The sequence below is a fragment of the Canis lupus genome, chromosome 4 (genome assembly GCF_003254725.2).
Source record: "Canis lupus dingo isolate Sandy chromosome 4, ASM325472v2, whole genome shotgun sequence".
Classification (NCBI taxonomy): domain Eukaryota; kingdom Metazoa; phylum Chordata; class Mammalia; order Carnivora; family Canidae; genus Canis; species Canis lupus.
Window position 1 is genome coordinate 53,162,103 of NC_064246.1, and position 20,520 is coordinate 53,182,622.

At 49.5% G+C, this 20,520-nt stretch overlaps 2 protein-coding genes across 2 annotated transcripts in view; one reads left to right on the forward strand and one right to left on the reverse strand.

Moving 5' to 3' along the window:
- ADAM19 (ADAM metallopeptidase domain 19) overlaps positions 1 to 3,574 on the forward strand; it is an 83,797-nt gene extending 80,223 nt beyond the window's left edge. The window contains exon 23 of the mRNA XM_025435441.3: positions 65 to 3,574. Within this exon, the coding sequence (XP_025291226.1) occupies positions 65 to 118 (54 nt within the window). The 3' untranslated portion in view covers positions 119 to 3,574. The remainder of the gene's footprint in view (positions 1 to 64) is intronic.
- Positions 3,575 to 5,368: 1,794 nt separating this feature from the next.
- Positions 5,369 to 18,558, reverse strand: NIPAL4 (NIPA like domain containing 4). Its single transcript, XM_025434907.3, has 6 exons — positions 18,283 to 18,558; positions 15,042 to 15,281; positions 11,936 to 11,992; positions 10,664 to 10,754; positions 8,538 to 8,698; positions 5,369 to 7,710 (listed from the first exon to the last, which is right to left on the reverse strand). Exons 1-6 carry the CDS (start codon positions 18,317 to 18,319, stop codon positions 7,082 to 7,084), a joined length of 1,215 nt encoding a protein of 404 aa, XP_025290692.1. The 5' UTR covers positions 18,320 to 18,558; the 3' UTR covers positions 5,369 to 7,081.
- Between the last annotated feature and the right edge of the window lie 1,962 nt (positions 18,559 to 20,520).

Sequence of the window (20,520 nt, forward strand, 5' to 3'; positions counted from 1 at the left end):
CAGGGCTGAATTTCTAGAACAAAAATCAAAGACAAAAGCTTAGTGTTTCTCTTTCTTCCCACAGTTTCCTGAATACAGACCACAGAGGGCTGGGGGGATGATTGGCTCGAAGATATAGGCCCCTCTAAAGGAGCTTCTGCCCTTCCTCGAGGACTCTGAAACCCCCAGAGGATCCGTGGCCATGGAATCCAGAACAAGCATGTTTGGCCACCTCCAAGTCCTTCCTCCCTGCTTTCCCTCCTCCCAGAACGACCACATCTCTGAAAATCTCCATCTTGACTCAGTGCCTCCTTGGCTTCCCTGGAGGCCCAGAGAGACTACTACCCAATGGCATCATAGTGTTTTGTGCAATATACTGCCCCGGGGAAGGGAGGGGAGAGCACGGAAGAGAATGAATGGCAGCTTCTCCTCCAACCTCCCTTCGGCTGGCCTGTCACCTCCCAGGTGTCAGTGGGGATGGTCTGGGCTGTCAAAGCTGGTAAACCCAACTGGGAAAGGTCCTACTCAGCCCTTCAGCCCAGGACTTAGCTTGGAGAAGCATCCATTCATGTCCTCTGGTGGAGGGTATGCATGAGAGATTGCCATTGCCTCTGTCTTCCTCGAAGGTCCCAAGCTAGACAGAGGGTGGACACTTACTCATCCTTTTTAGCTCTGTGATTGAGAGGGGTCAAACCAGCCTCCACGGTGGCCCTGCCCGGGGCTCAGTTGACTTTACCACTCCTGGCTCTGTGGCCACATGTGAACAAAAGAAGTCCCCTCCCCTTTCCTCCCCCCAAGCCCCCACCTCCCCTGATTCACACGGGTCCCCCTGACTCTGACAGGTACTATTTGTGGGCAGTATAGACAGCAGAGGGAGCACCAGGCTTGGGCCTCCTCTGAGCCAATGCCAAAGGTTGCGGCTCTCAATGGAATCATTCTCGGTTGCCTATTGTTTTCTTCTCTTTCCAAGTGTGCTCGGCACTTCTGGTTTCTCCTTCAGAAATTTCTTCTTCCCCGCTCAGACCTACCTAATGTGTGGTGCTGCAATGAGTAGGTCTTCAGCGGTCCCAGCCTCCTGGAGTCCTGGTGCTTGTGACGTACATGTGAGGATCCTGCTTCAAGGATTGGCCACTGGGTATCCCATGTGGTTCTCAAGAGCATCCACTGGCCATGGCTGGGGGTCGAAGCTTTATTTGCCATTGTGTTTTGTGACCTCCGTAGAGTGACGGTCTTACCCCCTACTCCCTGATGGAAATCTAAGTAAGGTCCTCAGGGGTGGCAGCAAAGAGGGCAGAACCCCAGCCTGTTCCTAGGTCTGGTCACTGATTTGAGGCACGATCGTTGCCTTCTGAGCAGGGAGCTGACCTGTCTCTAGAGATCTGTAGAGAAGCAGCAGTCAATAGTCTTGAGGGAACAGTCTGAGCTGGGGCCACCAGGCTCTTTATCATCCACTTCCTTGTGTTCTTTCTTCTGGTCACTGCCCTCATCTGACCTTTACAGAAAGAACTTGGAGCAGCTGGGGAAATGCCACTCCAGTGGGTATTACCACCTGGTAATAGAGTTTTTTGGTTTCATATGAAGGCTATGGAGCAGGGAAGAAAGGCTATGTGGTGCTCTGCTCAATTGGACAACTTGTCACTGGAGATGTTCTCTGGTGATGGTCTCTCACCCCCAGAAGGGTGCTGTGCTGTCTCCACCTCCTATAGTGAGCTGTTGTTCACTCTTGAAAACCTCAAGGAAGAAGCTTGAGCTCTCACTCCCAACCACCAACCCAGGGCCCCCTTACAGTTCTCTGCACACAACGGGTGCTCAATAGATGTTCTCGGGTTTTAGACTAGTAGGAGATTTAGGATATGCCTCCAGGGACACACATGGGGTGGATTTAGAAAGATCTCAGGAAAATGAGGCTCTTTTCCCTCAGGTAGTCTGATAATCCTGCCTCTGTCTGCCAGACATGGGCCCTGGTTGATCCCCATAACCAGTTTCCACCTTCCTTGCTACCTGATTAGGTCAGGGGACAGCCTTCCATATAATTGTGCTACTCCAAACGCCCCAGGCCTTAAGGTCGGGTTCCAGAAAAGTAAAGGTGAAAACACTCTAGGAAAAAACAAATCACTCTTATGCCCACATGCATGCCTCACAGACGTTCCTGTGGTATGTCCCATACATCAGGAGGTGGAAGGCTCAGAAGTGAAAATGCCGCAGCCCTTCTGGCTGCAGGAGCCTTTTGAACTTGAAATCCACCCTCCCCACACCCATGCCAGAAAAAGCCCTGGGTTATATTTCCTTGTTTTTTTGTTTTTATTTTATGTTATTTTAATAGCCCCTCCATCCCATAAAATTGTACTGTGAACTGGAAGAAGGTTGAATTTTTAAAATCTGATGGAGACTTTTGGCAGCCGGTTCTATTTATGGTCTCACTTCTGGCTGCGCTCAGGGACCAGGAGTCGCCATATCGGCAGGCCGGAGAGGCTGCCCGGGAGCAGGAGCGACCACCAAGCACTCCCCTTTTCTCTCCTGTGCCCAAGTGCTGCTTGAGGTGACAAATAAAAGCAAATACGGCCTTAAGAGGGACTTTATTGGAAAGGATTACTGCAAGGTGGCGGAAAGGGAATTTGTAGTTAGGGCAGGGGCTCTAGGCAGAAGGCTCAGGTGAGCTCCCACAAGATCTGCGAGCATCTCAAAGCTCAGAAAGGAGAGGCCTTTCCTTTAACAGTTGGAGCAAACCTAGCCAGAGAGAACCGCACCTGGGGTGTCCTTGAGCTCAGCCTCCCTGGAAAGGGGCTGCTGCGGTGGGGTCCTGTGCAGACTCAGGCTGAGTGGGGGGCCAAGTTCAGAATTGGGTGGGGAGGAGATGAGCCTGGCTAGAGCTGGGTGGAGGGAACCAGCACTTTGTTCAGATGGACAAAGGAGCTAGCACCTCCATCCCCCTGTCTCAGAATTTTATCCCCAGTACCTGGCTCCAGGTTGTGACTACCTGCCTGCCATGAGGTCCTTTTAGCCTTGCTTACTTCTCCCTTTAAAGACCCTTTTCTGCCCCAGCTCTGAGATGCTTGCAGATCTTACGGGATTGTGGGAGCCCCTGCTGCATACTGCAGTAGCCCCTTGCTATCTCTTGCAATAGTCCTTTTGAATAAAACCTTCCCTTACCTATGTCCAAATTTGTTCTTATTTGGCCAAGGTTATGGAAGACTCGCATATTTTAAATTGGGGACCAGTTCTAAAGTTATGATTGTGTTGAATATGTGTATAACAGCTCTGCTGAACACCCAAGGGAATGCCAACTGGAAAGGTGCCCCATCCTTAGGGAAGCTTGCTAAGAGGGGTTCTGCAGAATCCAAGCCAGTGTCCCCAAAGTCACCCTTCTGTGCATCCTCTCACACCATCCACTGTGTGTACGTACGTGTCTGGGATCTAGGGCAATGTGAATTTTCTTTTTCTTTGGAGATTGTTCACGGAAAACAGATCCTCTTCTCTCTTGTCCACCTATTAATTGTTTACAATATTTGTACATCTATGCAAAATACTTGAATGGGCCATGGTGCCTTTTTTCCTTGTTTGTATTTAATTAAAATAAATTGTCATTTGAAATGTCTGGTTTGGCAGTTATTTTTGTTTGTTTTAATCTCCCACTGCTCAGCCTGGATGGGATCCATCCCATGAGAACTCCTCAGAAGAGTTCCCACAAATGACTGGCAGCCTGCCTGTCAGGCCATAGTGGAAGACCTGAAGCCACAGAAAAGCCCTGGGTTTTCCCGTGACCAGTCAAGGTGGGGTGTTTGTCTTTGTACCTGGACATAGGCTGGTCTAGTTTAGTTAGGTCTTGGATCATGAAAGGCATGAATGATCCTGGGATTCTCTGCTATCAGAGAACCCAGGTGGAAAGGGCTACACTCTCATGTTTAGGAGACAGACGAGATCCTGTGTTCGCCTCCTCATCTTCTTGCTAAGTAACATGCACTTCTGAGTGGGGAGAGACGTGCTCAAGGTCTGTCGGGCTGGGTGGGCAGGTGCACAGCCACGGTTAGGATTGGGTAGGCTTTCTGACTCCAGAGCCCTGTGTGATAATAGCTCACGCCTATTAGTGCCTTCCAGTCCACAATAGGACCCCACCCTCCTCTCATTTGATCCCCTCTATTTTGAGGTTCTCTAATTGGGAATCATAATAACCATGAGAGGAGGTAACATTTACCCAGTATTTAACGTATGCTGGCATTGTATGCTACTATCTTTATGTGAGTGATCAATCATCACATAAGCCCTGAGAAGTCTTTGGTATCTGATTATATTTTTCTAACTTCTCAGGGGTTTTGAGATTGCTGAAGGGTATCAAAGGCATCAAACACAAATGCTTTGACTATAAAAATGCCTGCTCATGAAACTAGCCCCTTCCCAAACACCCTTCATTTAAACTAGCCACTGTGTCTACCCTGCCAGCCAGTCTCTGGGCTGACAGTCCTTGATTGGTCAGCAACATATCACACAAAGCCTGGTCGGACAGACCTGGATCCAATCACAGCTCTGCTGCTTACTAGATGCGTGAGAGTGGATGAATTCCAGAACCCTGAGCCTCTTTTCACTACACAGTGGGAATACCTACCTCAAAAGTGTTGTGCTCATCGGTGAAATATTCCACATGAAAGCACCCACCTGTGCCTGGCACAAGCTAAGTGCTCAGAAACTGCTGACTATGTGAGTTTTAGTGTGGTTCTGCTGCACTTGCCAGGGTTTTATTAAGATCTGCTCTGGATTGAGAGCTGGCCACCAAGAGAATTTGGGCAAAGAAGGACTATAGGAACAGTATTGTTCCATATTCAATAAATGTTTTTATGAGTGCCAACTATGCGTTGGGCATTGAGAATAAGCAGCAAATAAAGACCAACTCCCATGGGGCTTATAACCAGACAGGGAAAACAGCACGGATCACAAGAAAAGAAAAGAAAGTAATGCCAGACTTAGTTTAGTCCTTTGGAGAGACATGTTGACTGGTGGTTCAGACTATAGGCTTAGAGCCAGAGAGCAACTTTGATTCTTCCTGGCTGTGTCACCTTGGGCGATTACTTAACCTCCCTGAGACCCTTTCCGCATATATAAAATGGAGATTAAAAATGTATCTACCTTGGGGATTTGTGAGGACTTAAAGAATTCACAGGAAGCTCTAAGTACTGTGCCTGGCTCCCAGTACGGGGCCCAGGCATTGACCAGGGATGAGTATCTTCAACTGATATTCCCAAAACAGCCTTTCCCACTGCAGTGAGGGTGTGGCTGTGAACACTACCATAAGGACTCTCTTGGCAGCCGCATCCCTCCAGAGATCAGGGACCAACCCCCCAGCACCAGACAAACCAGTTTAATTGTTCCATGTCCAAGGAAGGCCAAGACACAAGTATCAAGTAAACATGGTCAGAGGTCTTTATTCTTGACCCTGCAGCCCACACTCTCAGGGCCCTTAGATTACTGCCATTCTCAAGATCCAACATATTGCATTGATTTTAGTTACAGACAGAAATACACATTCATTAAAAGCCAGGGATTTGAGGCTGGAGGTGCAAGAAGCCAGCCTGTCAGTCAGACGGGCCCTTGGAGCATCAAGGCCAGCAAGAGTCTGGCCCAGGTTTGGCTGTGCTTAGGGCGTGGAACACAGTTTTGGGGTTATAAGGGGAGGCTCTGCACCCATTTGGGGGCTGAGGACCAAGCCTTCCCTCTTTATAGATACACTGGCTCTCTTCCTTCCCTTCCAACGGTGTGTCTACCAACTCCCATATCCTGGAGCCAGAAAGAAGGCAGGAAGGAAATCATCTTTCTCCAGCTGCTCTTGTTTTTTGAATGCTTCTGGCCAATGTGAGGAGACTAAAGACAGTCCCCAAAACAGATGGTGTTGGAGCAGTCACGACCTGCTGTTTCTCAGGGTGTCGGGGACTTGGCGGCAATCTGATCAACAGCCAGAACTCCCCCCACGCCAAGCTTACACCCCACTTGGTCACTGAAGTTCAGAGCTGATCCTACTGCTCAAGCCTCTAAGGCCATTACAGTCCAGAAACTACCCAGAGCCCTTTCCACCCGGGTTCTTGGTTGGGCATCAGAGTAAACACAGGAGTCAGCCCCAGGTTTCTAGAGGCCTATGGCTGCATTCTGCCAAATCCTGACTCGGCTCCTCCTTCTCGCCATCTCCCCAGATCCTATTTTGGTTTACTCCTTGAGGAAAAGGAAAGTTCATTCTGCCAAATGCTAGCTTGACAGCCAGACTACTTTTAAAAGCACTGAAAATGCTGTTCTCTTTCCAGAGAAATGAAACACTGGGTTGGACCAGCAGAGCATGGCTGTGGAGTATCTTTTGTTGTGTTCTTGTCATTTTGTTTTGAGTCCTAAGGTAATTGCCTGAATGTCCCAATGACGACTCCTTAGGATATAGAGAGAGACGGAAGGAGGTGGGGGATGGAGTGGAGTGGACAGAAACTAAGATGGTGACCTCCAGGCTGGAGCGCTCGGGGAACGGGGCTGGTAGAAATGTTCCCTGAGACATCAGGTGGCTTTCACAGTAAGAAGGTCAGCTGAGGTCATGCTTTTGTCTCCAAAGAGGAAGTGGCAAAAGCAGCAAGACGTCCCACATTAATTGTTGGCTCTGGATGGGGAGGCATGATGAATTGCTCTCTGGGCCTCTGGGAGTGGGAAGCAGCTGCAGTTCGTCCTTGGGCCGAGGAAGGGGATTCAGTCTCAGGAGAACTAGTGCTAGGGATTTCCTGACAACCAGCATCTCAGGGAAGTTCTTGGCCTCTGCTACATTCAACGGGTCAAATTCTCTCTTCTTCTCAACAACACGAAGATGGCGCTGAGGAAACAAGTGGGAAGGGAGGTCCAGGGGACCTGCTGGCACCAACAGAAAGTAGGGTATTTGGTCACTGAGGCTGTATCCATGAAGTTCTGCCGCCACCACTCACTGGGTAGGGATTTTCCTTCTGGAAACAGTGATGAGGTATAAACGAACATCTCAAGAGAAGAGAGCCCATTGGTAACAGTTGTGGTGAAAATGACCAGGTGCCTCTGAACTTGAGAGGTCAGGCTGTACCGTAGAGCTCATCTCCTCACTCATGTATTCCAAGCCTTAAGAATGGATTATAAATACTTTGGGCTTCTCTTCTGGTGATGGGGTGCTGGAAAGTTCTATATTATCCACAAGGACATTCTTGTCTTCTAGTCGAATGACAGTGGGCTCAGGGGTGGGAGATGGGGTTGGGTTTTTGTGCATGTGGGGCAAGCTGGTCTGGCTGATGTCCAGGTCTTTAAAAGCGTGAAGCATGAACACACCCAGAATGATGGTGACAAAGCCAGAGAGGGTGCCCACAATGTCCACTGCAGACATGCTGTACCATTCCTTGAAGAGGATGATGGAGGAGGTAACCACCACCGTGGTGAAAAAGACATAGTAGATGGGGAACACCAAGGAGGTATTAAAAATGTCTAGCGCCCTGTTGAGGAAGTTGACCTGAGTGCTGAGAGAAAGTGCCAGGATGAGGGACAGAATGTAGGGGAGGGGGTGCCGCACAACTGGCATCCCCTGGAAGAAGTTCTTTATGGTGATGCCCAGACCCTTGACAGCAGACACGGAGAAGGCCCCGATCACAGAGCAGATGATGATGTAAACGAGGATATTCCTTTGTCCATAGCGGGGGGCGATGACGAAGATGAGGATGAGGCACAGCACCAGCAGAAGCACAGCAAACACGATGTACCCTTCAGGAGGGGTGGAAAATAGATAATTGGAGCTGTAGAGGATGCAAGTAGTTTCTAGAGCCCTCCACCCACGGTAATGAGATATTAGCACTAAGGGTTGGGCTCTGAAGTCAGACAGACCTGAGTTCCAGTCCCACGTGACAACTTCTTAATAATTCGGGCAGGGGATTAATTACACCACAAGACTTCCATTTCCTCATTTGTAAAACAGGGCTAATAAGAGGACCTTCCTCATAGATCTTTTTTGGGGGGATTAAATGAGATAATACACGCTACAAGACTACGTCGTCCCCCCACTCATCCCCAGTGTGATGGTGTTTGGACAGAGGCCCTTGGAAGGTGATTTAGGTCATGAGGGGGTGCCCCCATGAATGGGGTTAGTATCCCTATAAAAGGGACCCCAGAGAGCTCCCCCACCCCTTCCACCATGTGAGGACACTGAGAGAAGATGGCCATTTGGGAACCAAATCTACCAGGGCCTTGATCTTGGACTTCCTGGCCTCTAGAACTGTAAGAAGGAAAATTCTGTTGTTTATAAGCCACCCAGTCTATGGTACTCTGTTATAGCAGCCTGAACAGGCCAGGACAAGGCATAGAATGTATTTAGAACCACGCCTGGCCCATAATAAACACACGATAAATGGCATCAATCAATACACAGCAGGCTGGGAAGCCTGTGAGCTAACCCTGGGACCAGCCCCCCCACCTCTCCTTCATTGGCTTTCTTCTCCTCCTGGTGGCAGCACCTGGCATGGTCAGCACGCAGCTAGGCCTTCCCTGTGGCTCATCCCCCAGTGCCTGCCAGCTCACAGGGCCTTGGAGCCTACCTGTGTCTTTCATCTTGGCAGCCATCTCAACTACGGTGGCGACCTTCTCTTCCTCAGGGGCGTGTATCACCATCACTGTGCTGCCGGCCACACAGATCACACAGCCCAGCTTCCCCAGCAGATTCAGACTCTCTCCCAGGAAGTAGGAGGACAGGATGGCACTGCATGTGGAAATGGGAGAGAGGGATTAGCAGCCGTGCCTGCCCCAGTGTCCTGAAGGGGAAAGGGGGCTGAGCAAGCATTCATGGAGAAGAACAGGTCAGGACTCACCACACCCCTCCTCAAAGTGTTTGAAATAGAAACTTGATGGGAGGGTTCCAGCGTGTGCCGGAGGAATCGACATACATGTGGACTTCTTTCATTTTAGAGACAAAAAGCCTCCCTAAATAGAAGGTCAGAAAAGCCCTTCGAGGCATTCTTGTCTAACTTCCCACCCGATGAGCACATCTTCCCTTAACATTATGAACAGATTGCTGTCAGGCTTGGCTTGTATACCTCTGATGGCAAGCAACTCACCCCTTCCCAAGGCAAGTGAATCTATTATAGACTTATTCTGGTCACCAAAAATATGACAACTTCTACTCATTATCCTATTCCTATTCCTTGAGTCATACAGAACACATCGATTCCTTCTTCCATTTGTATCCAATAATATAAACAACTATAATGACAATTACAGGCACTACGTCTTGGGCATGTATTATGTATTAGGTATTATGCTACAAATTTTCTACTTATTATATTTCATTAACATCCCACAACTCTTCGAGAAGTAAAATATACTATCCTCATTTTATAGATGAGAAAACTGAGTCTTGTAGAAGTTAACATAACTAGGCAAGGTTATACAACAGGTGAGTAGCAGGGCCAGGATTTTAGCTGAATTTCTGTCTAATTATAAAGCCTATGGGTTTTCCTCTATACCTCATTGAAGAGAATTCCTATGACTTCCCTGAGTTTTCTCTTTTCTGGCCCGAACACCTCCAGTTTCTTGCTAGTGATACCATTTTCATTCTCCTCACATTCTCAGATGAGGTGGCAGAGGTAGGGGAAGAAGGGAGGCAAATTGGGCAGGACAGGTATGCTCACAGGGCAGGTTTCTGTTTCTTTATAAAGGGAACATTAGCTTAGGGTAAAAAGCATTTGGCTGATCCAGGACTGAATTACTCCCCCAAAATTCTTGTTTAAGGTATCGAGAGAGAAGGGATTGATGTCCAAGCTCCTTTGACTGTATTCCATCTATCCTCTAAAACTACCACAAACATTTGCATTCAGGAGAGTCTGGGGACATTAGCCCAGGCTGAGGTCACATGATGGAGGATTTCCTACCTCTCCCAACTTCCTGGGAGTGGGGATTTGTACATTAATCAGATATGTGATAGTGGTATCACAGCTTCATCAGCCAACTGTGTAATGTGAGTCATGGTTCTGTTTGGTTTTGATTGTGTAAATGTTACAAAATTGTCATCAAGAGGATAAAACAAAACAGGGAATTATGGGGGCTGGGTATGGTTGGCTGTAATATACCTAGGCTCCCAGGTTAAGCCAATAATCACAGCCAGCTTCAAATGGGGCTCCAAGACCCCCACAGAGGAACTATGCTCATAGTTCAAGAAGAATGGGGCAATGGGAAGCACACACATTTCGTTCTTGAAGCAATGCCTTCAGGTAGGGGTTATTAGCATCCCCACTGAGCAGATGGGGAAGTTGAGGCTTAGAGTAGTGAAGTGACTGGCCCATGGTAATATAGATACTAAGTGGCAGAGCTTAAGGTTAGAACTCAGGGAGCGCTGGTCTCCAGCTCATGCTTCTCAACTTGCATGTTGTGTCCACTGAGACACCAAAAGACTGACATGAGACATTCAACATGGTGGCAGTGGAAGCCCTTACAACCAGCTTGGGCTTGGTCTGCCCCGCTATTGGCCAGTCATTTGAGGGGATGCTAGAACAGGTGGCTGCAAACAATCCAAGGATCAGGGGCTCTGATCAGCACGGTGCCTCTCTCTGGGAGCTGGAACCAACTCAGGTCCCTGGTTGCAAGTGGCAGTTGACCCCACTTGCAGATCTAGCCCTCAACAAACTGAATATAGGAAGGAGGCAGAGACAGCGTGAGAGGTGACAACAACCTTATGAGGACACTCAGTGCTCCCAAAGGTGTGACGACTGTTGCAGGAGCAAATGCATAGGCCCCAAAGTTGGCGACTTCTCCAGCAGCCACTAGGAAATAAAGAGAGAAAACAGGCTAGCGTGGTTTCAATGAACCATCTGCAGCCCAAATTAACCTGGGCAGAGACAGCATCATTCAGTGATCAACCGTTCACAGAATCCCAGGCCAGCATTCCCTCAAGTCTTGATCCTTACTCTTTCCCCCTGGTGAATCTGGTCAGAAGGTCAGGTCCAGACCAGCCTGATCAAATCCTTCCATTTTAAAGATAGGCGAGTGAGACCTAGTGTCGAAGGTCACGTGACAAGTTTGTGGAAGGATGCCTTCTTGTTCTTGAGGCATCCTGGCTTCTAGTTCAGGTCACAGTTGAGTGTACCTTGGGGACTGCCAATGTTTGGTCTGGATCTATAAGTTCTAGAAAGTGTTAATTACCAAATAAAGAAACATTTAGTTACTGATTCTCCAAGTAGCAGTTGGTCATGAGCCATCTGTCGCAGAGGAACTGTGTCTAGCCTAGACCGGTGGGCAGGTGGTGAGAAAGTATGACATTCCCAAGTAGCCGAATTCTCCACCTTTGAGTTTCCAGTTTGCAGACTCCTCCTACAAGTGCATTTCCTGTCTCTCCTGTAGAGAATGACCTGGGTGTGCCCTTTGAAAGTAGAAGATGAATGTGATAGCCCTGGCTAGGACTGGGACCTGACTTATAAATAGAAAGCTGGCTAAATTTCCATTCAAAAGAATTAGGGTTTTGAAAGCCAGACAGGATGGGTGGAAAGCCAGGGAAATGTGTGAATGTGCAAATTTAAGGAAACCATAAGTGGCAGACCAGCCTGGTTCTAAGTGAGCCAACACATTGCCTGTGGAATGGGAAAACTGGCTGAGGAGACCCAGCCTCTACCATGTGGAAGTCCCAACAGACTCCAACCGGCAGTGATGACTCTCTCCATGTCAAGGGAAGTTGAGAAATTACACCTTTATCATTAGCAGCTCTCTACAAACCCCGCTGGGAATACGTGTTTCCTGGCTGAAGGACTGACCAACTTTGGGTGGAGAATGTGATCTGATATATACAGAAAATGCTCTGCCTGCAAAGATGCCAAGGATTTCCCCCTTGAGAATCTGGGCCTCAGATTCACACTTTGTGCAATGAAGACAGAAAAAACGCATCCACCTCTCCTTTCATCTCCGCCTCTACCCTCAACGGGTCAGTGTCGTTAGGAAAGAACCCACTTACTGGTGAGGAATCCAGCCCACCACATTGCATCCTTCAGGTAGCCATACCCTCCGTCCACTGTAGAAAAGAATGGACACAAAGTTAGAGCTTGGCCATGCTTTCTCAGGCACCTTTCCTATGTCTACCTTCACTCCCTAATCTCGAAGTGTTAAATACATGTTCACTGTGGTTAGTCCTCTGGGCTTGCCTCTGGGTCCCTTCCTGGGTGAATTTATCCATTCTCAAAGTTTTAAATACCATCTTTACATGAGTGTCACATATGTATACTGAGCCTTTCGATGTACATCCGATTGCTTACTTGACATCTCCTGGATCTCTCACAGGCATCCCAAACTCTGTCCTAAATAGAACTCTTGATTCTAAATGCTCCCCACCCATCTACCAAATGAAACTCAGTAAGTGGCACCTCTATGTACCTCGTTGCTTAAGCCAGAAACCAGGAAACTACCCTTGACTCTCCTACTCCTCTACCTTCTGAATTCCATCCATCCTGCTGATTCCCTCTCCAAAGAGCATCTCACATGTGTCCACTCCACTACCATCTCGCCACCCCGATTCCAAGGCACAACCACCTCTGGCCCAGTGTGAGGCAATAGCCTCCTATGGTTCATCTGGTTACACTCTCATCATCCCTTTATAACCCATTTCCTCATAGCAACCAATGGTCTCTTAAGAATGTAAATCATATTGTTACTCCTCAGTTTGTAGCAGGCCAATGGCTTCCAAATACTCTTGGGATAAAGACCAAAATCCTCAACAAGCCAGTTCATAGTTTTGACCCTGTTCATGTTTCCAAAGGCATCTCTTGCCATACTTGTCATTACTATCTAGCCACTCAGGTTTTCTTTTAGTTCCTCCAAAATGATGAGCTCTTTTTGGCCTTAGGACCCTTGCATGTGCTTTTCTGTGTTGGGGAAAGTCTTCTTAACAACATTTACTTCTATCTACACTCTCTACCAGGACTTTGCTCGAATGTTGCTTCCCTTGAAATGCCCTCCCTGACTCCCTATCTCTGTTATTTCCCCCTTGGGATTCTCCTTCATCACACCCAAATCTTCTCCCTAATGACACTCATTTATAATTTGAGTTCATGTATTTATTTTCTGGCATTTCTCCCACTAAAATGGAGGCAGTATGAGGCCTGGAATTGTGTTTGCTTGGTTCACACGGTAGACTTTCAAACACTTGTCCAGAGGTAAAGGACAGAGCAGAAAAGACCACTGATCCTGACTTCCTCCCCGCTCCTCCCAGCTCTCCATTTAGGTGGCACCTGGCTCTAGAGCTGGGTATCCAACTGTCTGCTTGGCCCTTCACTTAGATTAACAGTAGTGCCGATACTCGTGCTGACTCTGTCCCAAGCCTCTTGGTAAACATGCTCCCTATCTTTTTTTTTTTAAAGATTTTATTGATTTATTCATGATAGTTACACAGAGAGAGACAGAGAGGCAGAGACACAGGCAGAGGGAGAAGCAGGCTCCATGCAGGGAGCCCAATGTGGGACTCGATCCCAGGTTTCCAGGATCGCACCCCGGGCCAAAGGCAGGCGCCAAACCGCTGCGCCACCCAGGGATCCCAACATGCTCCCTTTCTTCTCAATAATCCTAATGGCTGGAACTGTTCAGAACCCCATTTTACAGATGAGGAGACTGAGACACTTCCCCTGTCCAGGATCACATCACCAGGAATTAAAGAGCTGGAATTGGAACCTGGGGAGTGTGCTTCCAAAGCAGTGTCCCACAGAACACTAAACTGAACACGTCCCAACTTGAACCATCATCTTCCCATAAACCTGCTCGTCCTGAATTCTTCATCTCTGAAAACAGCACCCTCATCTCCCCAGTTGCTCAAGTGAGAAAGCTGAGTCAGTCTCGCCTCTGTCTGTACCCTCCCCTTGGAGCCAGTCAACACCAAGCCCAGTAAGTTCTACCTTCGAAGGCTATCTCTGGACTCCCCACTGTCTCCGTTCCCACTGCAACTCCCCTGGCCCAAGTTCTGCTGTCTCTCTTCCCTAACTGGTCTCCTAGGTGCCAGTCTTGTCCCCTAATCCATTGCCCACCCAGCAACCAGGAATCTTTTCAGATCCTAAATTGAACTGTCTTTCTCCTGTGTAAAACCTTTGTCACTTACAGTTGCACCCAAACCCTGTGGCACAGCTCCTAAGACCCTTCGAGATCTGGCCCCTCCCCCAACTCTTTCCACTGCCCTGTGCTCCAACCAGCCTGAACTCTTTCAGCTTCACTCATGCTCTCTCACCTCTGGGCCTTTGCACATGCTGTTCTTTCTGCCTGGAACACCACATCTTCCTCTTTTCCCCTTCATCTTGCCATCTCATTGTTTAAGTCCCACCTTCCGGATCACCTCTTATAGAAAAGCTCCCCTAACCTTCCAAGCCTGGGCATTACATGCACTCCAAATATTCCCAAAGTGTTCTGTATTTTCCCCATGATAGACAGCACGTCACACATTCTGGAACAATTGCCTGTTGACTCTCCTACATGATCAATGCCCCCATGGGACACTGTGTCCCCAGGTCCAGCATGGACCTGGCATACAACAGGTATATGGTAAATGATAATTAAATGAACAAATTCTTTAACATGATTCCTTTTCTTCAAAATGGGTTCATAGATATATACCTTATTTCCAAACAAACAAATCTCTTGTGGACAGTGACTCAATAATTCTTTTGTAGCCTGTAAGGGGGCTCCATCTGAGAGGCTGTGAGGGCACACTGGTGTGTGACGATGTCCTGGTCAGAGGTGTTTGCATTCCCATTTTGCAGGAAAGTTGGGGCTTGCCTATAATGACACAGCTTGTAAGAAAAAGAACGGGACTAGATCTGGGGTTTCTGATTCTTAGCCCTGAGACTTTTCCTCATCTGTACCCTCAATTAACTGATCTTAAAGTTCTCCAGAAATGTTGGATTTTAAAAGAAGGTCTCCTGTTGGTGGATTGGATTCCCAGTGGGGTTGACAAGGAGCCTTTTGTGACCATGTAGGCCAGGCTCTCCAGCTGCCGCAGAGGCCCCCTGTAAAGGAGATTCATGGAGCTGGCTGGGGGCTCAGCCGTCTAGCACCCCATGCCCACCTTCCCTACAAGGACCTACCAGCCCGCGTGGCCCCGGAGGCCACCAGTCGCTGAAGGCCTTTCTTCTTGAGGATGACGCTGCTGCCAATGAGGAAGCTGGACAAGAAGGCCAGGCCCAGGCCAATGTAGAAGCTATAGTTCTCCCTGAACCTCTCCTTCCAGGTGTGAGAGGTGACATTGCTGGGCACTGGGGTGCTGAGGTCACTGACGATCTGGCACAGGACTTGTTGAGAGGAGCAGTATAGGCTGATCAGGGAACCTGGATGGGAAGACCATGATAAGAGAGTCATGTTGGGGGCATCTGCATGCTTGCAAAATATTAGAATTGGCTAGTGTTTCAGATCCCATACTTTAGTGGCAGTGGGCCTCTGTCTGCACAATGGGCCTCAGCCCAACAATAACAGAGATTCACGGGGTGCTTACCCCAGGCTAGGGGTTTCATTTGCATGAACTCATCCAATTTTTATAACCATCTGTCAGATAAGTGCCATCTTGAATTCTCATTTCATAGATGAGACATAGAGGTCATGAAAGGTCAGGCACCTTGCCTAAGAACACAGACTGTCTGACTCCAGGACTCCAGCACATAACCACTAAGGTGTACCGATGCTCCACACACCAAGAAGTCTCCTCCAAGTTCTCAGGCATCACCGAATCCAACCTCCCGCATTTCCCAGGAATCCCCTCCCAGCCCCTGGACCTCCAACAGCTCAGGATCACACAGGTATTTTCCCCGCCAAGAGGCCTCTTCACTTCCATATCCCTACCTCCAGCCTTAGTGGACACTCCTGACGTTAACATGAAGGAGTGAGGCTAGAGAGCCCACAGCCCCTTCCAGGCCTGAAGATAACGAAATATAAGCAGACTGTTGGTTAGAGCTGACCATTTCCGGGCCTTATTCTAAGATCTCTGGTGCCCATGGTCTGTGGCTGGGGCCTCCTTGAAGCCTCAGAGGGATCGGTGTCCCTATGACGCCACGTAGAATCTTCTTTAGCTTGCTTTCCAAGTTCTAGAGATCCTGAGAGTCAGAATCAGCCCTCATGCCCCAGAACCTGCAAACCCTTGCTGGCTCTTCTGGGCACAAACACCAAGGACCATAGGACAGACTTGGGTCTGAGGGGCAGATCCTCAGCCAGAGGAGTTAAGTGGCTCAAGTTCAGTAAAGCACCATAAAGCACAGCCAATTATCCCTCACATGATCCTCTACTCTCAGGCTTTCCATGAGCATTTCTGTCATGGAAATGGCACAGTGATCATGTGCAGGGTTTTAGTTGAAGAAACTGGGGCCCTAGTACATTTGGTGAGCTGAACAAGACTGCACTGGTGGCAAACGGGAAGCCAAACTGTTCCCAAGTCCATGTGACGCCAAAGGCCTGCTCTTCACTGCTACACACAACCCACGGAGCAGGCAGCAAGGGTGGGGGTGGGGTGGGTGGTTCATCTGGCCTCTTGCGGGTTGTTACAAATTCTGAATTCATTACCAACATTTCAAATCGGATTTTCCATGAAAACTCAGCTTTTGAGCTGCCTCCATTGACCTTATCAAGTTCACCTTCCCAGAGCCAACAACTGATTGCAGCTGAGAGTGGTTGCCCCCTGAGGACAGGCTCTTTGAAATTCCCCCAAAGTCTGTACCAGGGTCCCTTCATCCATTTTGGTTATGTGCTCAGCCTCTGTAGGCATTTGAGTTTGTGAAAACCTTCTGATTTTTCTCAAACTGTGGGTCACAAAACTACAGGCTCCTGTGCCAGGGATGTACGCCTGGGCCAGGCACTTCTCCTCAGACCAGTTAGAACTACAGGCCACTACAGCACCAGGTGTGCCCCAAAGTCCACGGTCATGCAGCTCTGGCACTGGCGTATCTGGATCAGAGAGTGGCATCTTGGTGGAATAGAGTCAGGGCAATGTTGACCTTTCTTCTATGGCACAGAAGCTCAGAACAATGGTGCTGGGAGAATCCCGAGAAGACAGCCTGCCTAACTCTCTTACTTGCAGGCAGGAGAACTGAGGCCCTGAGAAGGGGAAGGACTTCTTTGAGTCTCACAAAAACCCAGTAGCAGAGCTGGACCTGGAACCCACCAGGGGACATCCATGTGTCTTTTGCAATGGGAGATGCCTCTTCCTGACACCTGTGTCACAATCAAGAAAGGGTAAGACAAAAAGCCATTGCCAACCCTAATCAGATTTGGTCTGACCTCTCACAGCTGTTCTTCAGTTCAGACAGTCGAGTCTGGGGAGTTCCCTGAACTCAGGAAATGAGCCAGAGCTAGGACATGGGCCAAGGAAGGTGACTCCCAAGAGGAAGGCCAATCCCATTCCCACCCCCTTCACCTACCATCCTGAAGGTGCATCTCCAGAGGTGGAGCCAAACAGTGAGCTTGCCTGTTTTGGGGAGGCCTGAGGCACCCAAGGGCACAGCACCCTCCCCTGAATTGAGTTTTCCCATGAAGACAAAAAGAAAAGGAGAGCGGGATGGTGGCCAAAGAAAATCCAATTCCGAGGAGGATGCTCATTAGACAAATGGGTGTTGGGCCTGGTGAGCCCCACTTCTGTTCCAGAATATGCGAGGACCAGGGCATGAATTCTTCCCCAGGGGAAGGTGAGGCTGAAAATGGACTGCATTGTTGGACGCCAAAGCCAGCCAACACCCAAAGAGCTGGCTCTGAACACTTCACTAGAGAAAAGAAGTTCGAGAAACAAGGCTATCTGATCAGCCGCTCAATTTTAAGAGGGAGTAGCGAAGTGGAGACATACCAAGAGGAAGCATAGCGGTGGGGGTACGGGGTTTAGAATCCGATCTAGTTTTATATCCACTTCCCCCACTGCAGGAGCTTGAGCAAATTATCAGGCTTTTCAGAACCCCGGTTTCTTTCTCTCCAGAAAGGAGGCAGCAAGGTAATAATACCCACCTGCCCTCTAGAGTTAAGGGTTAAATGAGATAATGTAGGTAAAGGGCCCAGTCTGCCACCCGGTGCCTGGTAGGAATCCCTCCAGTAAAGCTCCGGGTCCTTGCTTATCCGGGGTGCGTGGGTTTGGGGTGAGGCTCTGCGCCCCCTCCCTCAGCTTTGGCGGGCCCCAGGCAGCAGCCGGACCGGGCAGGTGCTTGAACCTGCGGCAACTGTACAGAAGGAAGAGCCGGGGGAGCCCCCTCTGGCTGCCCCGCCCCCCTCCGCGCGCTGTCCCCCTCCGGCGCACCCCCCCAGCTGCCCGGCTCCAGGTTGGGGAAGGGGCCAGAACCCCGTCCCCGCCCCCGCACGCACCGTTCTGGCAGCTGGCGTTGCCCGCCGGCCGCTCCATGGGCCCTGCGCGCCGCCCCCGCGCCGCCGCCTGCGCCCGGCTCCCCGGCTCCCGGCGCCCCGGCTCCGAGCAGGTGGCCGCGACTCGCCCCGCGTGCGAGAAGCAGCCGGGTCGGCCCCAGGGGTGGAGAGAATGACGCGCCCCGGAGGGGACGGTCCCCGGGGAGGAGTCACCCCGCGTCCTGGGCGACTCCCCGGGCCGGGGGCCCCGCGCTCCAGATGCCCGCAGAGGGGCGCGCGGCTCCGGGGTGCGGAGGCTGCGGGGCTCCCCAGGGCCCAGGCGAGGGCGCGGGGCTCCCGGCGCCGCCCCTCCGCCTCGAGGGACTGCACCAGCTGCGCGGGTCACAGGGCTGCGTCCCGAGGTGGCAGAGGGGGACATTGCCTGGCCGAGGCGCAGTGGGAACGTGGGGGCCGACTGCAGCCCCGGGGGGGAGGGGAGCCCCTGGTGTTTTGCCGCCTGCCTGCCTTCCTGGCCTCCGACTTCCCTGCCTGCCCGCCTTGTTCACTCATTCAACGTAGATCTGATGTGTGCTGGACGCTGGTGCACAACAGACACTTAGTAGCAGGCGCTGAATAAACGGCCAGTACCTGTACGCGCAATGAATGGATGACAGAAGTTTGGCAAATTGAATGAGAGAAGTAAAATTCTCCTTCCAAGCGATTGGAGACCCACAGGAGTCAGATATACTCTCTGTCCCTGGAGAACCTTATATATTAATGAGAAAAACAAAATAGGATCTACTCTCTAGAAGCTGGTGTCTTCCAAATCACCCTGAAAAAAAAACTAGTTATGGAAAGTATAGTTACTACTATGGGTAATAGTAAAAATAAATTAGAGAAACACTGTGTTGGACCTTAAAAACACTTGTAGTGCTTACTAGAGGCCAGGTGCCGTTATTAGTGCTGAAAAATCCCTGTTCATTTAATCCTCAGGACAACCGTGTGCAGTACGTATTTTTCATTATTTACAGAAAGGAAACTAAGGCGCAGTGCGATCAAGTAACTTACTGGGTTTCCCAGCTAGGAAGTGGAAGAGTGAAGAGCAAGCAAGAGAATGTTCCCAGTGGCCACACGAACAGGCCTAGCATTTTAGACTGAAATACACTCCTGCTCCTGAGTAGTGAAGACATAGGACCACCAAGGAAACAGTGGCCAGTTCTGGCAATGGTGGTCACCACCTCCTGGAGGAGGTAGCTTTTAAAAATAATTACTTATGGAGTCTTCACTATGGGACAGACCCTGTACTAAAACCTATACAGACATTATATCATTTGAGCCTCCTACGAGGTAGGGACCATTACTCTCTCCATGGTACAGATGGGGGAAAAAAAGTACTTTAAGAAAACCTTTTGGGGACACCTGGGTGGCTCAGTGGTTGAGCATCTGCCTTTGGCTCAGGGCATGATCCCGGGATCCGGAATAGAATCCCGTATCAGGCACGTTGTGGGAAGCCTGCTTCTCCCTCTGCCTGTGCCTCTGCCTGTGCCTCTCTCTCTTTCTCTCTGTCTTTCATGAATAAAAAAAAAAAAAAAAACAACCAACCAAACAAACAAAAAACCTTTTGGTTATAAAACAACTTTAGATTCACAAAGGAGTTACAGAAATCATACAGAAAGTTCCCATAGACCTGTCACCAGGTTCCCTTAATGTTAACATTTGGTACAGGAATAGAAAAATATTTTATTACCCATATTTTAGATACTCTGAAAAACTTCCCCCCGAGGTGCCAACTAGCGAAGGAACTGGAAGTAAACAGGCTCTGCCCCCAGCCTATCCTCCCCGCCATCCTTCTCCAACCTCAACTTATGGCCTCTGGCTGGGACGCAAAGGATGGGTTCTCCCAGCATGCGGCTCCCCCTCACTTTCTGGGTGACTTTAAACAAATCACTTACTCTCCAGGAGAAACAGTTTCCTCATTTGTCAATGAGACAGCTTCTCTCTCTCTCTCTCTCTCTCTCTCTCTCTGTGTGTGTGTGTGTGAGAGAGAGAGAGACACCATGGGGTTGGGGGCAAGTTAGGTAAGGAAGGGGGAAAGGGAATCACAGATATTACTAACATTCCACATCCAAGTTCATGGGGACACAATGCACCCAGATCTACCTCTTACTTTGGAGGGATGTGGCACCAGAGTTCACAGGAAGTGAGTACCTCCAAGTCCTGTATGAATTGGAACACAGAGAAGCCAGAAACTGGGTGATCAGA